The 19,358-nt window shown below is 36.7% G+C and overlaps 1 protein-coding gene across 1 annotated transcript in view; it reads right to left on the reverse strand.

The window, feature by feature from the left end:
* The window catches only part of LOC124406272 (A disintegrin and metalloproteinase with thrombospondin motifs 7), a 55,720-nt gene that overhangs the window by 10,568 nt on the left and 25,794 nt on the right, over window positions 1–19,358 (reverse strand). The window contains exon 3 of the mRNA XM_046881627.1: window positions 16,542–16,876. Within this exon, the coding sequence (XP_046737583.1) occupies window positions 16,542–16,876 (335 nt within the window). The remainder of the gene's footprint in view (window positions 1–16,541; window positions 16,877–19,358) is intronic.

Below are 19,358 nucleotides of genomic sequence, written 5' to 3' on the forward strand. Positions count from 1 at the left end.
ATAACATTTTTTTTTTTAAGTGATTAAACTTAAATACTAAGTATGCAACTGAGATCTGACTTGCAGCAAGTTTTGGGTGAGTGGTTTTCAGTATTTGGGACACTATATCGATTAAGAATTAGTGTTCATGTAGATAAAAGTCTCGCTGTATCATTGGTGACCATAACCTAAGATCAAAAGTGGTACCAAAATGACGGAAACCGGTAGATCCGTCCAAAATTGAAAATTTCGTTGCAGAATGGTGTTTTTTTTGTTTGTTTTTTTTTTCTTATATTTCGTGACGTCAACGTAACGAACTTGAACTTCGAGTACCCCGCCGACTAATTCGTAGCTTCAGGGTGTTGAAAGAAAAGCGAGAGCCGGCCGATTTGGTTCGGTGACTTTGTTCGTCGGTCTGCAAGAGATGAGATTCAGCGTCGCGTATCCCCCGCATGGTTCCGGGAACAATGGGATAAAAATATATCCGAAGGCAATGGTGCTCGCTATTTCGACCGAATACCGTCTCGGCGACTAGCTGCGGTCACTTTAGCCGCCGCCTTGACCGTCTTAGCGTCAACCGTGAAAAGTCTCTCGGCGCCAGCGTTACAAAGCGTCGAGAAACGATTGCGGGTGGCGGACGGGACGAGAAAAGGAGAAAGAGGGCCTGCGGCCACGGATAAAAAGGGGCCTGACTCAGCACGGCTTGGGCCCCAAGTTCCGCTTCTTCCTTTTGGCTCAACGCAGACGTGACGCCCTTTGATCGCCTCTATAAGGAGAGATTTTCTTGCTGCTTAAGGTGGTCCGATCGCTGTGGATCGATATTTTCGCCCGCGTCGATCACTCGACGTTGATCCAATCACCTGGAACCACTTCAAGATTTCCGCTTCGTCAAACGGATCAGACATATTTTTACTAGTTTAATGATTCACCTCGTCGCTTGGTGGTCCTCGTTAAACTAAGAAAAATTTCATTCGTCGTTATAAGTAGTTGAAAAATCTGTTCTTTACATCTTTTCAGTTTAATACGAACTCAACATCACATTATCGCAATAGTTGGAAGAAAAAATGCGGTCTAAAATCTTCCAAATGAAAAATTTCCCTCAAATTTTCTATTAACCCTTTGAGGGGCAGCGGTACACATTTGTACCACCTTTTTTCCTGCAGTTTTTTCATTATTGCCGTTCTATTTTCAAATACCTTTATACTTCTAAGTCGTTTCTAGTATCTTGAAGGTTCAAACGAAAAGATACTTAAGAAAAAAAGTGGATATTCGTTTATTTATAATTAATTATACATAATTCAAACGCAAAAACCTTGTTTTTTTCAGAATAAATTCAGCTGTTCTCAAACGAAGTGTCGAAACGCTTTGAAATTTTTTTCATATATCCTTCAAGTTTATTACTGACTTATAAAATTTTTTCAGATTTTTCAGCACCCCCAAATTTTCAAAAAAAATTATCGAATTTTCTAAAAATCCAATTTCGAAGAAAAAAGTTTATGTTATACGTCAGACATCAGAATCGTAATCAGTGACCCCAAAAAACCCTCTATACCAAATTTTGTGCCGATTGAACGAAAAACCACGAACTCAACCTAAAATAGTCGCCATTTTGGGTCCGCCATCTTGAATTTTCTAATTCTGACGTCAGAATCGTAATCAGCGACCCCAAAAACCCTTAGACTACCTATGATTTTGAAAATTTTTTCCATAGAAAAATGTGCCCCTCAAAGGGTTAAACGTAATTGTTGAGGTTCATGTTTGGGTAGCAAAAAAATCATCATCGAATCCAGCAAACTTGTCTGATTTGAAATTTTATTTAAAAAATTTATAAATTGAGATGTCCAATTCTGTTTCCACGTGAATTGTGAAGAGACCAACGGATCACGATATAACTGGATATTCACTGCTGGATACTTTGACAACTTCAATTCCAACGTCACCGCGGGTATTAATAAAGCAAGTGTTGCAAACCGAAATGAGAAACGTTACAGAGTCTACATCCTGCGCGCGTGACGGTATTTCATTTATATATTTCATGTCGTATTTTTTCAACGTATAGTTGTTTGATTTTTCATTCATTTTTATCATGCTTTTTTACATGTTCCACGCAAGGAGCATTACGCTCCATTACGCCCAGTGTCCATGCATCATGTTGGCGCATATCCTTGGCGGACTGAGCGTATCGCGTCGATTGGCCACCTACATGACATAGGTAGGTACACATATCCATGCATCGTGTATAACATATTCCGAATGGACGGATCGCAAACGTTGCAACTCCACCATAAGAGACCTGAGGATCCAGAGAAGTCTGGTTTCGTCAGACCTGCAGTAAGAACTCTATCATTCCTTCTTACCGATAAAGTTGAGTAATTATTCTTACTGGCATCCGCGGTATGAATTATTATCGCAAATCCTTGTTGCTTGCTTTATGAGGTGTGGGATGGGCGGTTTTAGCTGCACCAGGTTCACGCCCATGTTGGCATGTGGGTTAACGCCTAACGTGATTACGCTCACATTGCACTGCACACATGCTCAAGTGCACTGCGGTGCGCCTCGAGCTGCAGAGGTGGGTGAATTATCGCCGGAAAAAGGGTGAGTTTACACTCCAAAGGGGGAAAAAATCCCGCAGACCTTCAAGATGGCGCATCAATTTCCCGTTAAACGTGAAAAAGATGTCATGGAAGTACATAGACAGGGTGGCGACACTTTTTCTTGCCAATGAAATTCCCTGATCTATTCATTTTTTGAAATAGCAAACCATTTTAGAAAGCAGTCACTTAAAAATCGCTTGGAACCAGTTGAAATCATTGCAGCTACTTGTCAACCGGTTTAAGAGTGAATTTCTCTTCGATTTCCAAAAGCTCCAGAAATTGTGCACATTTTTATACCTACATAAATTTGGAGTCTAAAACTCATGGAATTGCTTCGTTTCGTATATATCAATAATTCCAAATTCAATAATACCATTTCCGAAAATTAGCTCAGCTGAATTGACAATGCATATTTAAGGGTTGAAGAGAATTTGTGAAAAATTCAGTTTTTCTCTTTCTTTGATTCCCGGAGTTATTTCAGGGAAATTCTCCGACTATTTTCGGTTTTCGCGGTCTGTTTCCACCCGGATAGGGATGAGATGTGGAGGAATCGTGCGAATTTCCAAAGGCTTTTTCACCGTCGTGATTGAAAGAAAGTGGGGAGATCCAGAGGAGAGAAAAATCTCATCGGGGAGCTGCATGGGGCCTTTGCATCTGGTAAAAGCCAATCAAGCCGTCACGGTAGGCCTGGCAGAGATTTAATTGAAAAGTTAATTGCGAACATGATCAATTTCGTTATTATACAGCGCGCGCTTATATCAGTTGCGTAGAATATTCACTTTAATCACCGAGCATGCTAGTAATTGGAATAATTGGCGGTAATGAAAATCCTACGACAAAAGACTCTGCTTCCAAACTTATTAGGTACGCGTTTTCTCTAAAAATTTCTTTCCAAAAAACATATTTGAAGATCCATTTTTTCTCTTTCTTGCTTCGCGAAATCAATATTATATCAGTCTCCGTATTTCGGAAACCAAATTTAATTTAGTTTCAAAGTCTTCAAAGGTTTTCGGAGGATTTTATAACAGAACTACGATATAAATCCCGAATATCGTTTGTAGTTTAAATATTGGATTTTTCTTCTTCGATGAAACCTTTATCGTCTGTTTCAGAGATAATTTCCTTCGATTTTCTCATAAATTCGCGGAGCGAAAGAAATTTAATAACCACATTACTTCGCTTGATTGTTAATTAAAATCAACGATTTTTTCATTACATTTTTTAATTCTCTTCTGTTTTTCTTTTATCTCTTCGATGATACGATATTTCATCCCTCCCATCACGTGGAAGCTACTGCTATTATTACATTCCATTTGTTTCCGGAATTCATTCAAGTAAATTCTCTCAATCCATCCAGCTAATTAATTAATACAAATTATTAAAAGGCAGTAATTCATTCTTTGATGTTGTAAAAAGTTGAAATAATACATGCGTACGTAATAAATTTCCATTTTGCAACAGTTTCATAAAATCATCAACCGCAAGTCCTATTTTCTTGCATCCCCACGTTTTCGAAATGTACAACTCGTCTTTATAAGCATCTTAAACACCTGAATCCTAAGAACAATTTCTTTTAAAAGGTTGGTAACCGCTGAGCAATGTTGCAAGTGCCTTGCCATGGATTTGACGACCTGTTTCCAGGGCACAACAGCATTATACAGAGACAACAGCCATCGGGGATTATCATTCAGGAAGGGAAGATATCAAAGGCTGGAATCAGCGGGGGTTAATTGGTTGGGTTAATAGGTAAGGCCAAAAACCAGAGACCGAGACAGTGTATTAATAGCCTGACGGCCAGAGGGTAGGAGTGTGGCAATTTTGGTCAGACGAACACGTCCGAGGTTCAGATTTCCAGGAAGATATCAGCAAATCTCTCTACGCGTAGTAACTGGTAAATTTTTTTGAGCGACTGGCTTCATCCGGCGAGGTAAAATCTGCCTTATTAAAGGAAGAAGTGAACTCACGACAGTCAATAATCACCGACTTCCTGTCCCGGAGTTGCAGAGGATTTACACCGCAGTACGATTAATACGTGCATAACAAATTGTTTATAACATCAATAATGCTAATGCGCGTTCCGCGTTACGTTTTAATGGCGTCGAGAGTTCCGGTATAAACTGCATGATCAAGGATACTGCATGCAGCAGCTCTCTGCCTACTGGACATATTAATTCGATTAAAATGTCGTTGAAGGATCTCTTAACGCACTCTCGAGTCGAGATGTAACTGATAGAACTCGATTCCCCTGGAATTGAGGACGCTATCAATTATATTGCTGTATCAATTTACATATCAATGCTCGATCCGCGCTTCATGTAACCAACAGCAGCCACTCGTCACTATTTGCGGATAATGCCCGCACAAATGGAGACCGTTTTACTATTATAAACGTCTCTCGGTAGTGGACAGCCGTTTTGCTAAAATAGATACGATTATCAGAATATCGTTTAACGCCATTCGCTTTTCGACTATCGTAATTAGTTTTCTTTGGCAATTGTTCAAACTTGTTTCAAAGATCACTGGACTGGCATTGGAACTGTTTTTTTTACGCGATCAAAATCCGGTTTAAACTTTGGAAAATCTAATATTATTTGAGAACTACGATTTCGAAAGTAAAAATAATTTTTATTTGCCAAATGTACAGATATTTTAGATATTTATAGCTTGTTTGGAATATGCAAACATTGAAAGTGCTGAACAAATATTCGCTGATGTAGAAAGTGAAAGCACACATAGAATTGTCAAAGATTCGAAAATATGGGATTGTTGCATTTTTAATTTCTCGATTAAAAAACAATTTTAATTGATCAGAAATTGAATCAGTTCAAGTTTTATATGACATAAAAGTACATGATTTTGTTTTTTGCGACTCTGCGTATCATTCTTAACGTTTCCTAGCGAAGAAAATAAAATCTGAGTTTTGATCACACCTGTTTTCAAAAATTTGGTTTCACATGTTTTATCATACTGATTTTACTATACTCATTCGAGTAGGTATTTTTATTACATTATTATTCGAATCCCATTCCTCCTGTTATACGAACCTCCTTAATCCCACCCTTACCCTCCGTTCTAAGGAATTCCGTATTGAATACTGATTCAAGAATGGTATAAATCGTGACTGAAACGGTGCCTCATCGGGATCCGATACAAGCTTGTAGCTCCCAGAACACAGCGGCGTTTAAAGGCGATAAATAAACCGGCGTCAAAAGTGCCGTTCAAGAAATAATTATCGATAAAATATATCAAGACGCCCGCATCCGCACCGGTATCCCATAAATCTTGAAATAACCGCACTGCATCCGGTGGTATGCATGATGCGCCTAAGGTATAAGTGCCGAACCTCCAGGCGTTGGGGTACATTAGAATTTTCAGGCAGGTTTGTAACGTACAAGACGAATAAGCTGCGCCGCTTAAGAGGATACGATAGTCCGTCTTTACCGACCGAGTTAAACGTTATTTATTCTGACTATTTCACTCATGTAAGCATGCCACAAATAACGCCATTCTACTCCACAATGCTGAGCGAGAATGTGAAAGAAATCTTTTTGTTTTATGCGAGAATAGCGCTAGACATGTATATTTATAATTAATGATAATCCAATTACATGGACAAATTTAATGAAATAAATATTTTTTCTTATATTTTGGTGAACATCGCATATAAATTAAACTAAGTACGAATTTTTCTGTTCAACGATTAAAAATTTTAAGAGGATGCTATGGTCTCTCTTTACCGATAGAGTAAAATGTCATTTATTATTTCGGTCATTATTAGCGCAAATCAACTATTGTAAAGCAATACAATAATGTCCATAAACGTTTTCGTATTTACGATAAAAACGCTACAAAATGTATTCTCATACAATTGCTGGTATTGATTTGATTACAGGGATGCAATTTCTGGTCTTATTATGGCGGAAAACAGTCACGTGTTCATTGCATTTACGTTGGGCATAGAGTTTTAAAATTGCGCCAGATGCGACTTTTTTATTCAATTATTCATTGGCTCTGAAAACAGTCCAAGTAAGTGATATTTTACTCGGTCGATAAAAACTGACTACAACATGCAGCGAGCGCTCTGCATCCGTGAAATATGATCGAAGTAACGTATGAAATGTAGGTATAAAATTTATTCGTGGAGTGACGCATTACGGGAGGGGTTAGGAGGCATTTATATCCATGGAAAAATAGGTCATGACTACCCCTCGAGGGTGATCGTAAACAAAATCTGCGTGCAGGAGATCATCTGCCCAGGAATTATTTCTTTTTATTTTTCTCTTTATCCGTAATGTATAATAATAGACTTTCCTGCGCCTGTGTTTGAAAAATAATGTCAACCCCAATGCGGAGATTTTTTCTTCTCTTCTCATATTTTGTTGCCTCATTCAACTTTGTTTTGTTTCATCTCATTCATCTCGACTCTGGATATTCACTGGATACAAACGTTTTACCACGCAGTATCCTCGCGATCAAATGTTTTTCGTTTTCTTTTCCGTTTTAACGTTCGCAGTGTCGATTTTTACATTGATCACTGTTGATGCTATTTTGAACTTTCACTCAAGAATTGTTTCGGAATAATTACGGTACGTTGCTGTATAGAAATTCCAGACACTCGTTTATGCATTGCACGAAAATTGCAGTCAGGAAGTTCTCTCGAGAGTCGTTACAAGTTTTAATTGGATATTATTTATGATCCATGTTAATATTCCCCGCCATTTTCAAGTTTCCAATTCGAAATTAGAAGTGCAGAAGGAATACAGAAAAAATTTGCCGACAATACTTTTCCTCTGTACTGTTAATGATTGTCATGCAGTGTCTTCAGCTAAGTTCGCGTTACTTCCGTAGCTCTGTAGAGTAAAATATTCCATGAGCAGTTAAAAGTTCGGGGTGGAAAATCCTCGGAAGATTCTTAACAAGTTGCGAGGCTGGCAGCTGGAAGTAATAACTGGATACCGCTGAATGACTGTAAAAAAAAAAATAATGGCAAAGCGTACCTTTCGAGAAGTGTATTCTTCGATTGTGGCAAAAACGAAAACCGGTGAAGACTATACGGTGACCACAACTGGAAATTTCCGTCGGTGCTCGGTCGGTAAGTTTTCCAACCTGTACTAGATTTTTCGGTACTGTTCCGGAACCTTTCCAGAACTACATTTTTCGATTGTAATGACAAATATAAACCGCTTAAGACTGTACGGTGACGAAAACTGGAAATTTCTCTTGATGCTCGGTCGGTAAGTTTTTTAACTTTGCAAACCTGCCATAGAACTTGAACGACATTTACTGCCACTATTCCGTAACCGTTCTAGAATTACGTTTTTCGGTTGTGGTGATAAAAGTAAACCGATTAAGACTGTACAGTGACTATGACTGGTAACTTCTGTCGATGCTCGGTCGGTAAGTTTTGCAACTTTGCGAACAGCTGTCATATTTGAGGAATGCGTTTATTGAGCGAACAGGAGTCTGCACTCTGCCTAACGTCACTGTATTTCTCATGTGCCAGGGTGGACTAATAAGCTTTACTAGACGATAACTCACCGAGGCGAGAGGTGGCGCACTATCTGGTAAACAGCTCGACTCTCTCCGGCAGTGTTGCGTATCCATACGCGATACCTAGCCAGCTCCCGAGGGAACCCAAGATATCTATCGTAAGCGCGGAAGAAGATTCCAGAAAGCGATTTACCTCCTCGCGTACCACGATTGTGTTTCGCACACTACCTCGTAGTTTTTATTCAACCTTCAAAATTAATTCAACCTGATTCAGGATAACGCTACGCTATTTACGCCGGATTCTCATCCCCTTATTATTGTTGCTATTACCATTATTATGTTGCCTCACGTAAATTGTATTACGCCCTACCTACGTGACAAATTCTACTAATGCACGATGGACAAGTATTTTTAAAAAACGCTTAAGAATTTTCATCCTTAAATACATCCTGTTTTTCGTTTTTGTTTCTGTTTTTTGAGAAATGGAAAAGTCGAAAAGTGCTGCTGTTATTTTTCAATTCGAATAAAAAGATATCAAGTTTTCCAACGGACTCATGTATGTTCCAATTTATTTACAATTTTTCAGAACGTTTTCTCTTACAATTTTTTCAGCTGACCTTTACTGATACACTGTATCTATTATCTCACCTTTGCAGTCAAAAAAGATTCAATTGGCAACATGCAAAACAAAATATATTATTGTGAAACAAAACTGCAATATAATAGCTTTTTCATAATGATTTATTAATGTTTTTGTGTCTTTTTCACCGTTATTTGTGAGTGCTTCTATTCTACGCCGTAGAATTAATGTACCGTTTAACCATAAGAACTTATTGAAACAAATTTCGGATTGAAAAGTAAATATCAAGAGAGAAAAAAGATATATTTGTCGACAACTTGAGATTAAGTATCGTTTTTCTTGCTGCGTAGAAACGTGTTTAAACAGACATTCAAACTTACGAATAAAAGAAAGACTAATATAAACAGTGTTTAGTAGACTAACGCAACAAGTTTTGTTATATACTGGGTGGTTCATTTGAATTGCCCCAGACGAATATCTCGAAAACTACAAGAGATACAAGAAAAAGTCTGATACAAAACTTGAAGGGTTTTGAAGAGGAAAAATAATCGTGATACGTGCCGACTTGATGATTTTGCCATTTCCGAGAACTTGCAAGTAACTTTGGATTTTGGATGGGGAACACATATTTTGGATATGAACAACTAACAGCGAGATTGAAGACTAATTTGAATACGCAAGAAAAAAAATTTCTAATAAAAAAAGAAAAATTCATCAAAATTTTCATTTTTTTTATTTTTTTTTTTTTTGACGTATCAGAATTAGTCTCTCATCTTGATTTCAGCGGATCGTATCCGAAATTGGTGTTTCCCATCTAGAATCCAAAGCTACCTGCAAAATCTCAAGAGTGGCACGATGCATGGATTGAAAAAAGAATTTGATAAAATTTTTTCATTTTTCACTAAAAAAATAAAAAAATTTTGATAGAAATCAAAATCCTTCAAATTTTGTAATAAAGTTCTTCTTGTATCTCTTGTAGTTTTCGAGATATTCGCTTGGGGTGATTAAAATGGACCACCCTGTACATCACGGAGAAGTAAATAATTTTTATTCGAGACTTAACATTAGCAGATCGCAGAAGCGAATTTTTTCTTTACTTTTTATATCGATCGAGGCATGACTCAGAAGAAGTTTCTTTCAGGCAAGTATTTTACATTAAATCGATCGGAAGATTTTCACCTCTGGATCGATATACTTCCAAGTCAGGATCTCGATGATGATAAATGTTTCGTATATATAAATGTTACTTCCCTCTGGGCGGTGCATTATTCCAAGTAACTAACTCAAGCTACAGGACAGCGGATTTCAATCGCAACTCCCTCTTTTTGCGCGAAAATCCAGCGTTTGAATACCGCGCAGTTATCGATGGACTAGAATCGCGTCACAACCGCTCGTGCATGTCCTGCTAGTCTATAAATTAATTTTATCGTTAACGATTAGACGGTGAACACGGACTACGAGTGATATTTACGAGCGAATGGGTAACAATTAGACAATTTGCATTCGAAAAAATCATCAGCTTGCAACAACCGAGCGATACAAATATTGTTCTTTATTTATTTTTGCCGATTTTTTAACGATCGTTAACTTGAAAACTTGTCTTATTCCTTTTTTTATTCGAAATTCACTCGCCGATATGATAATTAAAAATATATCATTTTTTGACAATTTTCTTTCAATTTACATGCATTTTTTTTTCTCTCTTTTTTATCGATATCGATAATCTGAAGTTTCTTGCCGCATAAAGTTTGGCATCGATAGACAAAATGTGTTTAAAATCAAACAATGCCTGCAATAACTCATATTTTTGAGTTAACATCAAAATAAGAGAAAATATAAACACCTTAAAAATGATTTGAAACGTTCTAAATAATTTCACTATACGAGTTAACTTAAAATGAATCGAAGAACCATTTAAACACAAGAATCATCTGACGCGAGAAAGATTTTAAATTCATAAACTGCTTCTTTTCTAAGATCGTAGGTGTCGATTTTAACTGTACGAGACAGACAAAAAAAAAAAGAAACGTTTCAACGTGACTCATATACGGCTAATTTTCTTGTTTCGTTCTCTATCACCATCTCGTAAATTTATTCAAATGAACAAACAAAAAAAAAAAAAAAAGAAAAGAAAGTATGACACGATCACGAGTAAGCCATAACAGTTCGGTTCATTTGAATCTTATGACAAATTGACGAGACTCAATTCACTCAATTCACTCAATTCGCCCTCCGAATAGCAAAATTTATAAACACGTTAACCTTCACTATTTCGCGAGATGTATCATAACTATCTTCTATCTATATATATGCATTTCGCGAAATCGTCAACAACTTCGTTGACTGCGAAATGCAAAATATATAAGAAAATATATGAATAAAAAACGTCGATTCACAAAATCTCAGATTTTCATTTGCAGATTATTTAAACGTTTTTCTTCACAACGCGTCTAATTGATTCACTCACATTGATTCGCATATAATATACGCAACACTTAAAGTTGCAGATCTTACGAGTGACGTTTCTGCGCACGTTAATTGGACCGGCGTGTGGCCTGCACTGATTAATAATTATCCGTAATTATATGCTAACTGTGTACTATATCTATATATTTATGTATATATTCCTATCCGTCTCGACTCTCGTCTTGCCGCGGTGAAAACCTGTTCCTCCACTTGCCATCGCAGGGACTTTAGAGCGATTCTCTCAAGCCGACAGTGTATCATGGGTTGGAGATTGTATATATGTGTTAAATATGCGAATTGATACGCAAAATCTTCGCATGTGCTTCGCAAGAGAAAATTCTTGCAGACTATTTTTTTAATTTTGAATTTTCATTTTCATTCATCCCTGTTCATTTTTCGAAATCATTAAAAGTTGGAAAACTTCGATAAATTTTTTTATCGATTGTAAATAAGTACGAGATTAAGAAAATCTGAAAAGTATCATATTTATGAAAATATCATTTTACAAGTATTCACGAATGCGGTTGTGGCGATAGAACTTTTGGAATTAATCGTTTGACGTTCATGAGATGAAATATTGACGCAGTGAGATGGAAATTCTCTCCGCTAACCACGATTCGTAATAATAGGGGGAATTTCATACGCCGAGGAGATTTTTCCGCTCGTTTTTTTTTTTTTTTTACCTTTTTTGAACCATGTATATACAGGAATAATTCCTCTTTTTAATTCTCGACAGCGTTTGCAGGGAGCCATTTTTGCCCGTCACTTTGTCAGCCTTGACTCATTTAATTTATGTATCACCATCGAGCCCACTTAGAACGCAATAGTTGTATCTTCATTACGCAATTCAATTCGTCTCCTTCGGTTAATCGATCTTCGATATTTTGCATTTTTTATTTATAATTAATTTCGCACAATGTATAGTAGATATTAAAAAAGCATTTGGATTAATAATCAGATAATCGCAATTCAATAACAGTTAAAACCATCAACTACTCTAAATTTAGTGAAATTCACCATAGAAATGAAGCCGAGTCAAATAAAAAAATTGAAATACTCATTGAATTTTAAAATTCGAAACATCGATATTTTCATTTTTGGATTTATTAGCTACGTAGATTCGAAAAAATTTCAAAACATGTCGGATATTAGAGTAAAAAATTTTTACTCCTTAGCTACAAAACTATGAAAAATATATTAAAAAAAACTTTGCCACTTGTTGGCGTAGAAAAGTTTGAAAATAAAAAACTAAAATGTGTCTCCATTTTCCTAAGTACACTTTAATCTTACGAATTGATTATTGTGACTGAATTATTCGATCGCGTAGCACGAAGACGAATTTCTTTGAATCTCAAATCAAAAAGTTGTCCCATAAAATTAAAAATCAAAAGTCTACTCGTAAATCGTCAAGCCCATTTCTGGAAGTATCGAATGTTAGAACGAATCGACAATAACTGTCAGCTAAGAATAAGACCCATCAAGATTTCAAAGGTAGAATCATGTACTCTTATAAACCGGAAATGATAGAAGCGAGTCTCGATGGTTGCATGGCACTTATATATCGTCTGTAACGTAATGCCTCGTTAAAATTTCATTGCAAATCAGTCTGGTAAATTCTCAGAGAGCGAGGTTTCTTGTCGTAATAAATCTCACACCCACAATAATGGTTAATGAATATTATTGCCTTGACTGAAAGAAAATTGTCTTTAACTTTCGTTAAATGTCGAGATAAGCCATTAAAATTTTTTTCGTCACGATAAAAATGGTGAAAACTATCGCGTTTTAGGCAAGTCAACCATAAATTATGGTTGAGGCTCTTAAGGGGTCTTCAAGAATTTTGTTAATAAGTTTTAACTGTAAATATTGACACAGGCTTTGTTAGGCTTAACAAATATACTCTGGAATTGTATAAAAAAAATTTCTATCGATTTGAATCACTTCTTATACACGAAAATCGTAGTTGAAAATCAGTCTGGAAAAAAGGTAGGTAAACCAAAAAATCGAATAGCTTTAGATTCAGCATGTTAATGGGCTTGGAATGAATCATACGTTTTTTGAAATTTTGATTTTAACTGTATTTTTTTTTTTTGCAAAAAACGACAAAAAAAAGCGTTCTCTTTCAACCTTTTGAAAAAATGACCCGCATTTTGTTAATTTTGCAAATATCAAAATTCGTATGATTCGATTCAAGGGCATTAACATGCCGAATCTAATACCGTTTGATTCTTTGATTTCAGGTTAACCATCGAGAAATCATCAACACCGCAAACTTAACTTTTTTCAGACTGATTTTCAACTACGATTTTCGTGTAAAAAAGTGATTGAAATTAATAAAAAAAATTTTTTTTATGTAACTCGAGAAGGTATTTATTAAGCCTAACAAATCTTGTATCAATATTTACAGTTAGAACTTATTGAAAAAAAATTTTGAAGAAAGAATTTTCTTTCTACTCGTCATTAGGGTAAACCCTTAACGACGATATTTTTTTCTCGATGTAAATTTAAATAATTTCCTTATAAATACTCTGAAAAACCATAAAATTTTCAAACAACATTTTGAAATGTGAAAATTTGAAATCCACACAAAAACCAATTTAATAACGAAGAGCTCGTAGTCTACTTCCAAAATAGATTTGCGTACCCAAATGCTTTTAACTGAGAATGATATGATTTATAAACCAGTTCGAGTTGTGTGTAATTACGTTTATCAAATCAACGAATCAGAGATGCTTTGCGTTGAGTGAACGCGCATTCCCAGGAGCGATTTTAACCGACGTTCATGCGACCGTAGCGTCGAGCTAGAATCACCGGGCAGAAATCGTTCGCCGGGAAAAGACGCATCATCTTGAGACTCGCCGTTTAGACTGCTGGCCACCGACGTCGGTTATCGGCGTAGCAATCATTCTGAGAATTAATAGACTCGTTAAACAGACGCATCCTTGATCACGGTTCGATAAGACGAGGCGCCGCGTGAGGTCCTGACGTGATCGTACTGACCCAGTCCATGCAAAATGAATCCTCGTTCACCACCCGAGGCGCGATTCCACAATAGACTGTTTCAAATTAGTTTTTTTTTTTTTTTTTTTTTTGGCACAAGGTCTGAACGTTTATTTTTGCGGTTGTGCGAAAAGTCATCCTTATAAGTGTATAATCACTTTGGAGGGGGGGGGGGGGGGGGGGGGGGGGGGGGGGATTTTGATTTCTAAAAGTTCAGGAAGTGTCCAAATTTTTTACGACGAAACTTGCAGGAAAAGAAATTAAAGTTTGAGGAAATATCAAAGTTTCGAATAGTCCGAAAAAAAAATAAATTCCAAAAGAGCGAAATTCCCAAAGGATAAAATCCTGAAAAGGCATAACTCCGAGAAGCCAAAGTTCAGAAAAAAGTATGATCGAAGATTTTCAGTTCTGTGAGATTTTTTTCGATTTTCGATATTTTCATTTTTGGATTCCTAGTCCTGCTGATTTTCATTTTTTTTTTTTTTTTTTTTTTTTTTACACCCACTCGTTAAGTTAAGTACGTTGTGTGAGTACATTTTAACTTTCGGAATTTTACTCTATCGAAAATTTACTTTTCGGGATTTTTCTCTATCGTAACTTGAATTTTCGGAATCTTGAATTTCTGACCATTCAAAACTTTGTTGTTTGGTAAAAGTTTGATTTCTTTACTTCAAGTTTCGACACGAAATAATTCCGAATTCGGCGCAATCAGAATTTTTTAAATTCGGAACTTCAATCCCGCCCCACTTTTTTATCAATTCTAAGAAATGCCTCAAACATCCGAATTTTTTTTTATTCAAATAACTTATATTGAAAGACATACTCACTTTATACTTTTCTCGCATAATTTTCCGAAACTATTGTCAGTAGAGTTTTACGTGGATATAATATGTGTAGATTATTAAAGTATATTCAGAATTTATAGCAGCTTTTGTTATGTTGTAGTAACCAAAAACCCAGTAATTGTCAAATTATATGAGCTGTCGGTACGTATTTCCGCTCAAAGTGAAAAAACCGAAGCTTACCTTTCAAAGTCCACAAAAACAAATATGATGTTACTACTGTTATTATATTTCACTATCACTTGTTATTATTACTAATATTTAGATTAATATTATTCCAGAAAACTGTAAGAAGAAACGAAAATGAGTATATTTTTTACACGTTACTTTTCAAAAGGGAAAGATTCGCGTGGAATGAAGTGCCCCTAAGACTTGACCGAAGCGCTCAGACCTTTCTCCAGTAAAAACTAAATATTCTTTTAATCTGAAATGGTCTATTGCACAATTATGCGTCCAGCCAACTATAGACCTCGTGAAAAGATCCTACCGTGAGATCAACGACCCCAATTTATATCAAACATTGTAATTAGCGTGTGTAGGGCGATTCGCTTTTGGGCGATTCAAGGACAAAGTGTTAGTGCCAGCCTTGGAAGCCAAGCAGTCCGATTGTTCACCGAGCCAATTAATTTAGGTGATGTGCCATTCTTGGTTGGGTTGCGATCATTCTATTCCAAAAGCCACGCCATCACAATGCCCGACTGTTACTTTATTCCTGGCACATTCTGCATACAGTGGAAAGACACATAAACAACGCGTCACCAAAGTGATTTTAAGCTCTTTGACCGACTAGATTTGACTATTGTATACAGGACTGAAGACCTTTCAAAGTGAAACCAAATTCATGGAGTCGTCTTACAGTGTCAAGTCGAAGAAATCTACTCATAACTGTCTGGAGGCATTTGGTTCACGTTATTGGTGAAGATGTCTCTTATTGTCAAAATTTCGATCAGCAATGCAATCATCTTTGAAAACTACTTGTAGATGACCGTGTAGTTCCCGTATTTTATTTGGTGAAGACATAGTGAAACCAAATCTACGTATCGATGTGACGATTCTAGTTCAGTCCATTTCACTCAACCATCATTCGATTTGTCGGACATCGTACCGTCGTCGTATTGTGTTTTAAAAAAGTGAATTACACAGTGTGAGTAATATTCAACATTCAATTATCAAGGCGTTGAGGTAACGAGTTAAACTTGAATTGGACTTGTACAATTGCATGACAGGCCTAATTCATAGCTTCCAATAAGACGATAGTTGTGAATGTATGAACGTAGATTTTTTATGTCCGAAGAATCTTTCACCGCAAAGCTCGTTCTTGGTACCAAGCATAAAAAAGTACCAGCACTCGGGGATCCCCAGAAATTTGTTGCTCATTCCTTACGATATTTTTGTGGTTCACCACAGACTCGTCCTAGGCGACCTTCGGTCGGTAGATTTACGTCACGTGTTACAACGTTTCGTCCGGTTTTTTGGGGAGAAGAGACGAATTTCAGGAACAAGAAACCGCAAAAGGTATTCCGGCAAAAAGAACGCGAAGAACAATAAAGAGAATAACGCCTTGCGGCGCGGAAAGTAAAAGGCCAGACTCACCAGTCCGTCGCAGGCGGAAATTGCTACGTGAGAATTCTCGTGTCCTCGAATGACGCCATGGTAGTGACACTTGCTTCCATGATTTCTCGGGGGCCTTCTAACGTGGACGTCCCTCTTCCGGCGCTCGACAGTCAGCCCAGGGGAGATGAATCCGCGGGAAGGTTGCAGGTCGAGGTGATACTCTGACCCGGCAACCATCATCCGGTAGTGAACTTCAGCTCCATCATCGTCGTGATGGTGCGTCACGTTGTGAGACAGGAGTTCACCACTTGGGGTCACTTTGTACGGCGTCGCGACGTCGAAGTCGTCAATGGCTTCGCCATGGGTATAAATGCCTGGAATTAGAATGCACACTTTTTATATTGCATTAATTGACCACTTCAAGTTCGAACCCATTTGTTTAATGATGAATGGATTGATGGGCAGACTTCGATTGCATTGTACCACTTTTTTTCCTGTAGTTTTTTCGTTATTGCCGTTCTATTTTCCAATACCTTTATACTTCTCAGTCGTTTCTAGTATCTTGAAGGTTCAAGCTAGAAGATACTTGAGGAAAAAAGTGGATATTTGTTTATTTATAATTAATTATACACAATTCAAACGCAAAAAAATCGTTTTTTTTCAGAATAAATTCAGCTGTTCTCAAATGAAGTGTCGAAACGCTCTGAAATTTTTTTCATATATTTTTCAGGTATATTACTAACTTATAAATTTTTTTCAGATTTTTCAGCAGGCTCAAATTTTCAAAAAAGATTATCGAATTTTCTAAAAATCCAATATCGAAGAAAAAAGTTTATGTTATACATCAGACATCAGATCAAAAAACCCTCTATACCAAATTTTGTGCCGATTGAACGAAAAACCACGAACTTAACCTAAAATGGTCACCATTTTAGGTCCGCCATCTTTAATTTTCTAATTCTGACGTCAGAATCGTAATCAGCGACCCCAAAAACCCTTAAACCACCTATGATTTTGAAAATTTGTTCCATAGAAAAATGTGCTCCTCAAAGGGTGAATGTGTAACAGGTATTTTGGCCCTTCGTAAAAAGCTATTGAAAAAAATTTCCGTCTCATCAAAGCAAGTCAAAAATGATAAAATAGACTCCTTTTACAATTTTCAATATCCTTTGGAATTTATATGCTATGAATACAAGACAAAAAACATGAATTATGCAAAAAAACTCGTTTTAAACCATAATTTCTGAATTTTGATTCCCTAGTTCTGGAGGATACTGTTAATATTATTATTTTGAATGTAGACTTTTTGAATGAGGATTCAAGTTGATGTATTAAAAAATTTCGAGTCACAGATTGAGAAACAATTTTTCGGTAACGTTGATCTGACCACCAAAATAGCGTCAGAAGAATAATTCCGGGTTTGTTTTTTTATTTAAAAAAAAAAAATTCAAACGTTGGCAGTATAATCTCGGGTGTGAAAGTATTGCAATCGCTCTTACTAAGCGTCAGTTGAGGCTGTTTTATCAATCGACCGCTTTATTAGGCCTATCACGTTGACTGTGATGAATTAGGTAAGCGGACACTTTCAGGTGATTTGTCAACATTGCTCTGTACGGTTGACTCGTTCGGTGATGAATTATTCGCGATAACCAGCCTGGCAGGCAGAGGCACGAGAGACGTCCGTGTCGTATTAAAAGGCGACACGTCGTTGCTCGTTGTCTGACGTCGAATTGATACCGCCGTGCCAAATTGACACCGATTCCAAAATTGACTCAATTTTTCCTCAATCTTCCCAATTGATGAACCGTCACCTGAACATCAATTTTCTACAAACTTCCTCTGCCGAGAAGTCAAAAGTTTCGGTGCGAAGAGCCTTGCCTCAAATTTTCTCCCCCCACTTACTGAAGTATTCATGCTTCATTTATGATTGATGAATTTTGAAATACGTTTTACATGAATTGTAGCTTTCCGATCATAATTCGACTCATCAAAATAACTGGAATAAGTTGTTAGTAAAAGTTGTGTGAAAATTGAAAGGACGTCGTTTGATTGGGTCAAATTTCATTGCAACGTGGTTCTAAATTTTCCCATGTTTTTGGTTAAGAAATAGAATTTCCTTCGCGTATAAAATATGCTCAAAAAATGTCGTGTACCATCATGGAATGTTACTTGATTTAAGAATGTCTAAACGACTGAACTTTATCCTTTCGAACTTAATGTTTTTAATTTTTCTTCGTCTTCAGAAGAGGTAAGTTTGATAAAATCCGATTGAATCAATTCCAATATCACTTCTGAAAGCTTTATTCAATCGTTCTATGAACAATAAAAAATTTTTCATCGATTCGTTTACATGATGAAATTCACAATTTTCAAAGTGAACGAAACTTCAGCAACGAATGTGAATCAGAATAATCAGAAGGTCCGTGAGTCGTTTGCATCTTTTGAAAAGCATTTAGGTAACCTGCTAATATCTTTGTCACGAATAGTGATAAATACAGATTTATTTATTGACTTGGATTTGCCATAGTTTTAGAAACGTTGACATTCTCGTGGAGATCGTGAGAAATTCTAGTTCAAGAATCACATTCGTGACGTTCTCGAAACATCAGCCAATATAAGCGAGGAGACCTCGGAAACCAGGTTATACTTATCCTTGCCAATCGTTTTCATCGCAATCATAAATACCGGATTATAGGATCATTTCTATTGTTCAGCCTGCAGACTCGAGCAGCTTTAACGGCACGCCGCTTTTTATACCCACCGAACGTATATCACCACTTATTTATTACCGCATTTACACACAATCCGCGCGAAAATGAAAGGTCCATACTCTATAGTCTATAGGTTCCAAGGGGA

This window comes from Diprion similis, chromosome 5 (genome assembly GCF_021155765.1).
Source record: "Diprion similis isolate iyDipSimi1 chromosome 5, iyDipSimi1.1, whole genome shotgun sequence".
Classification (NCBI taxonomy): Eukaryota; Metazoa; Arthropoda; class Insecta; order Hymenoptera; family Diprionidae; genus Diprion; species Diprion similis.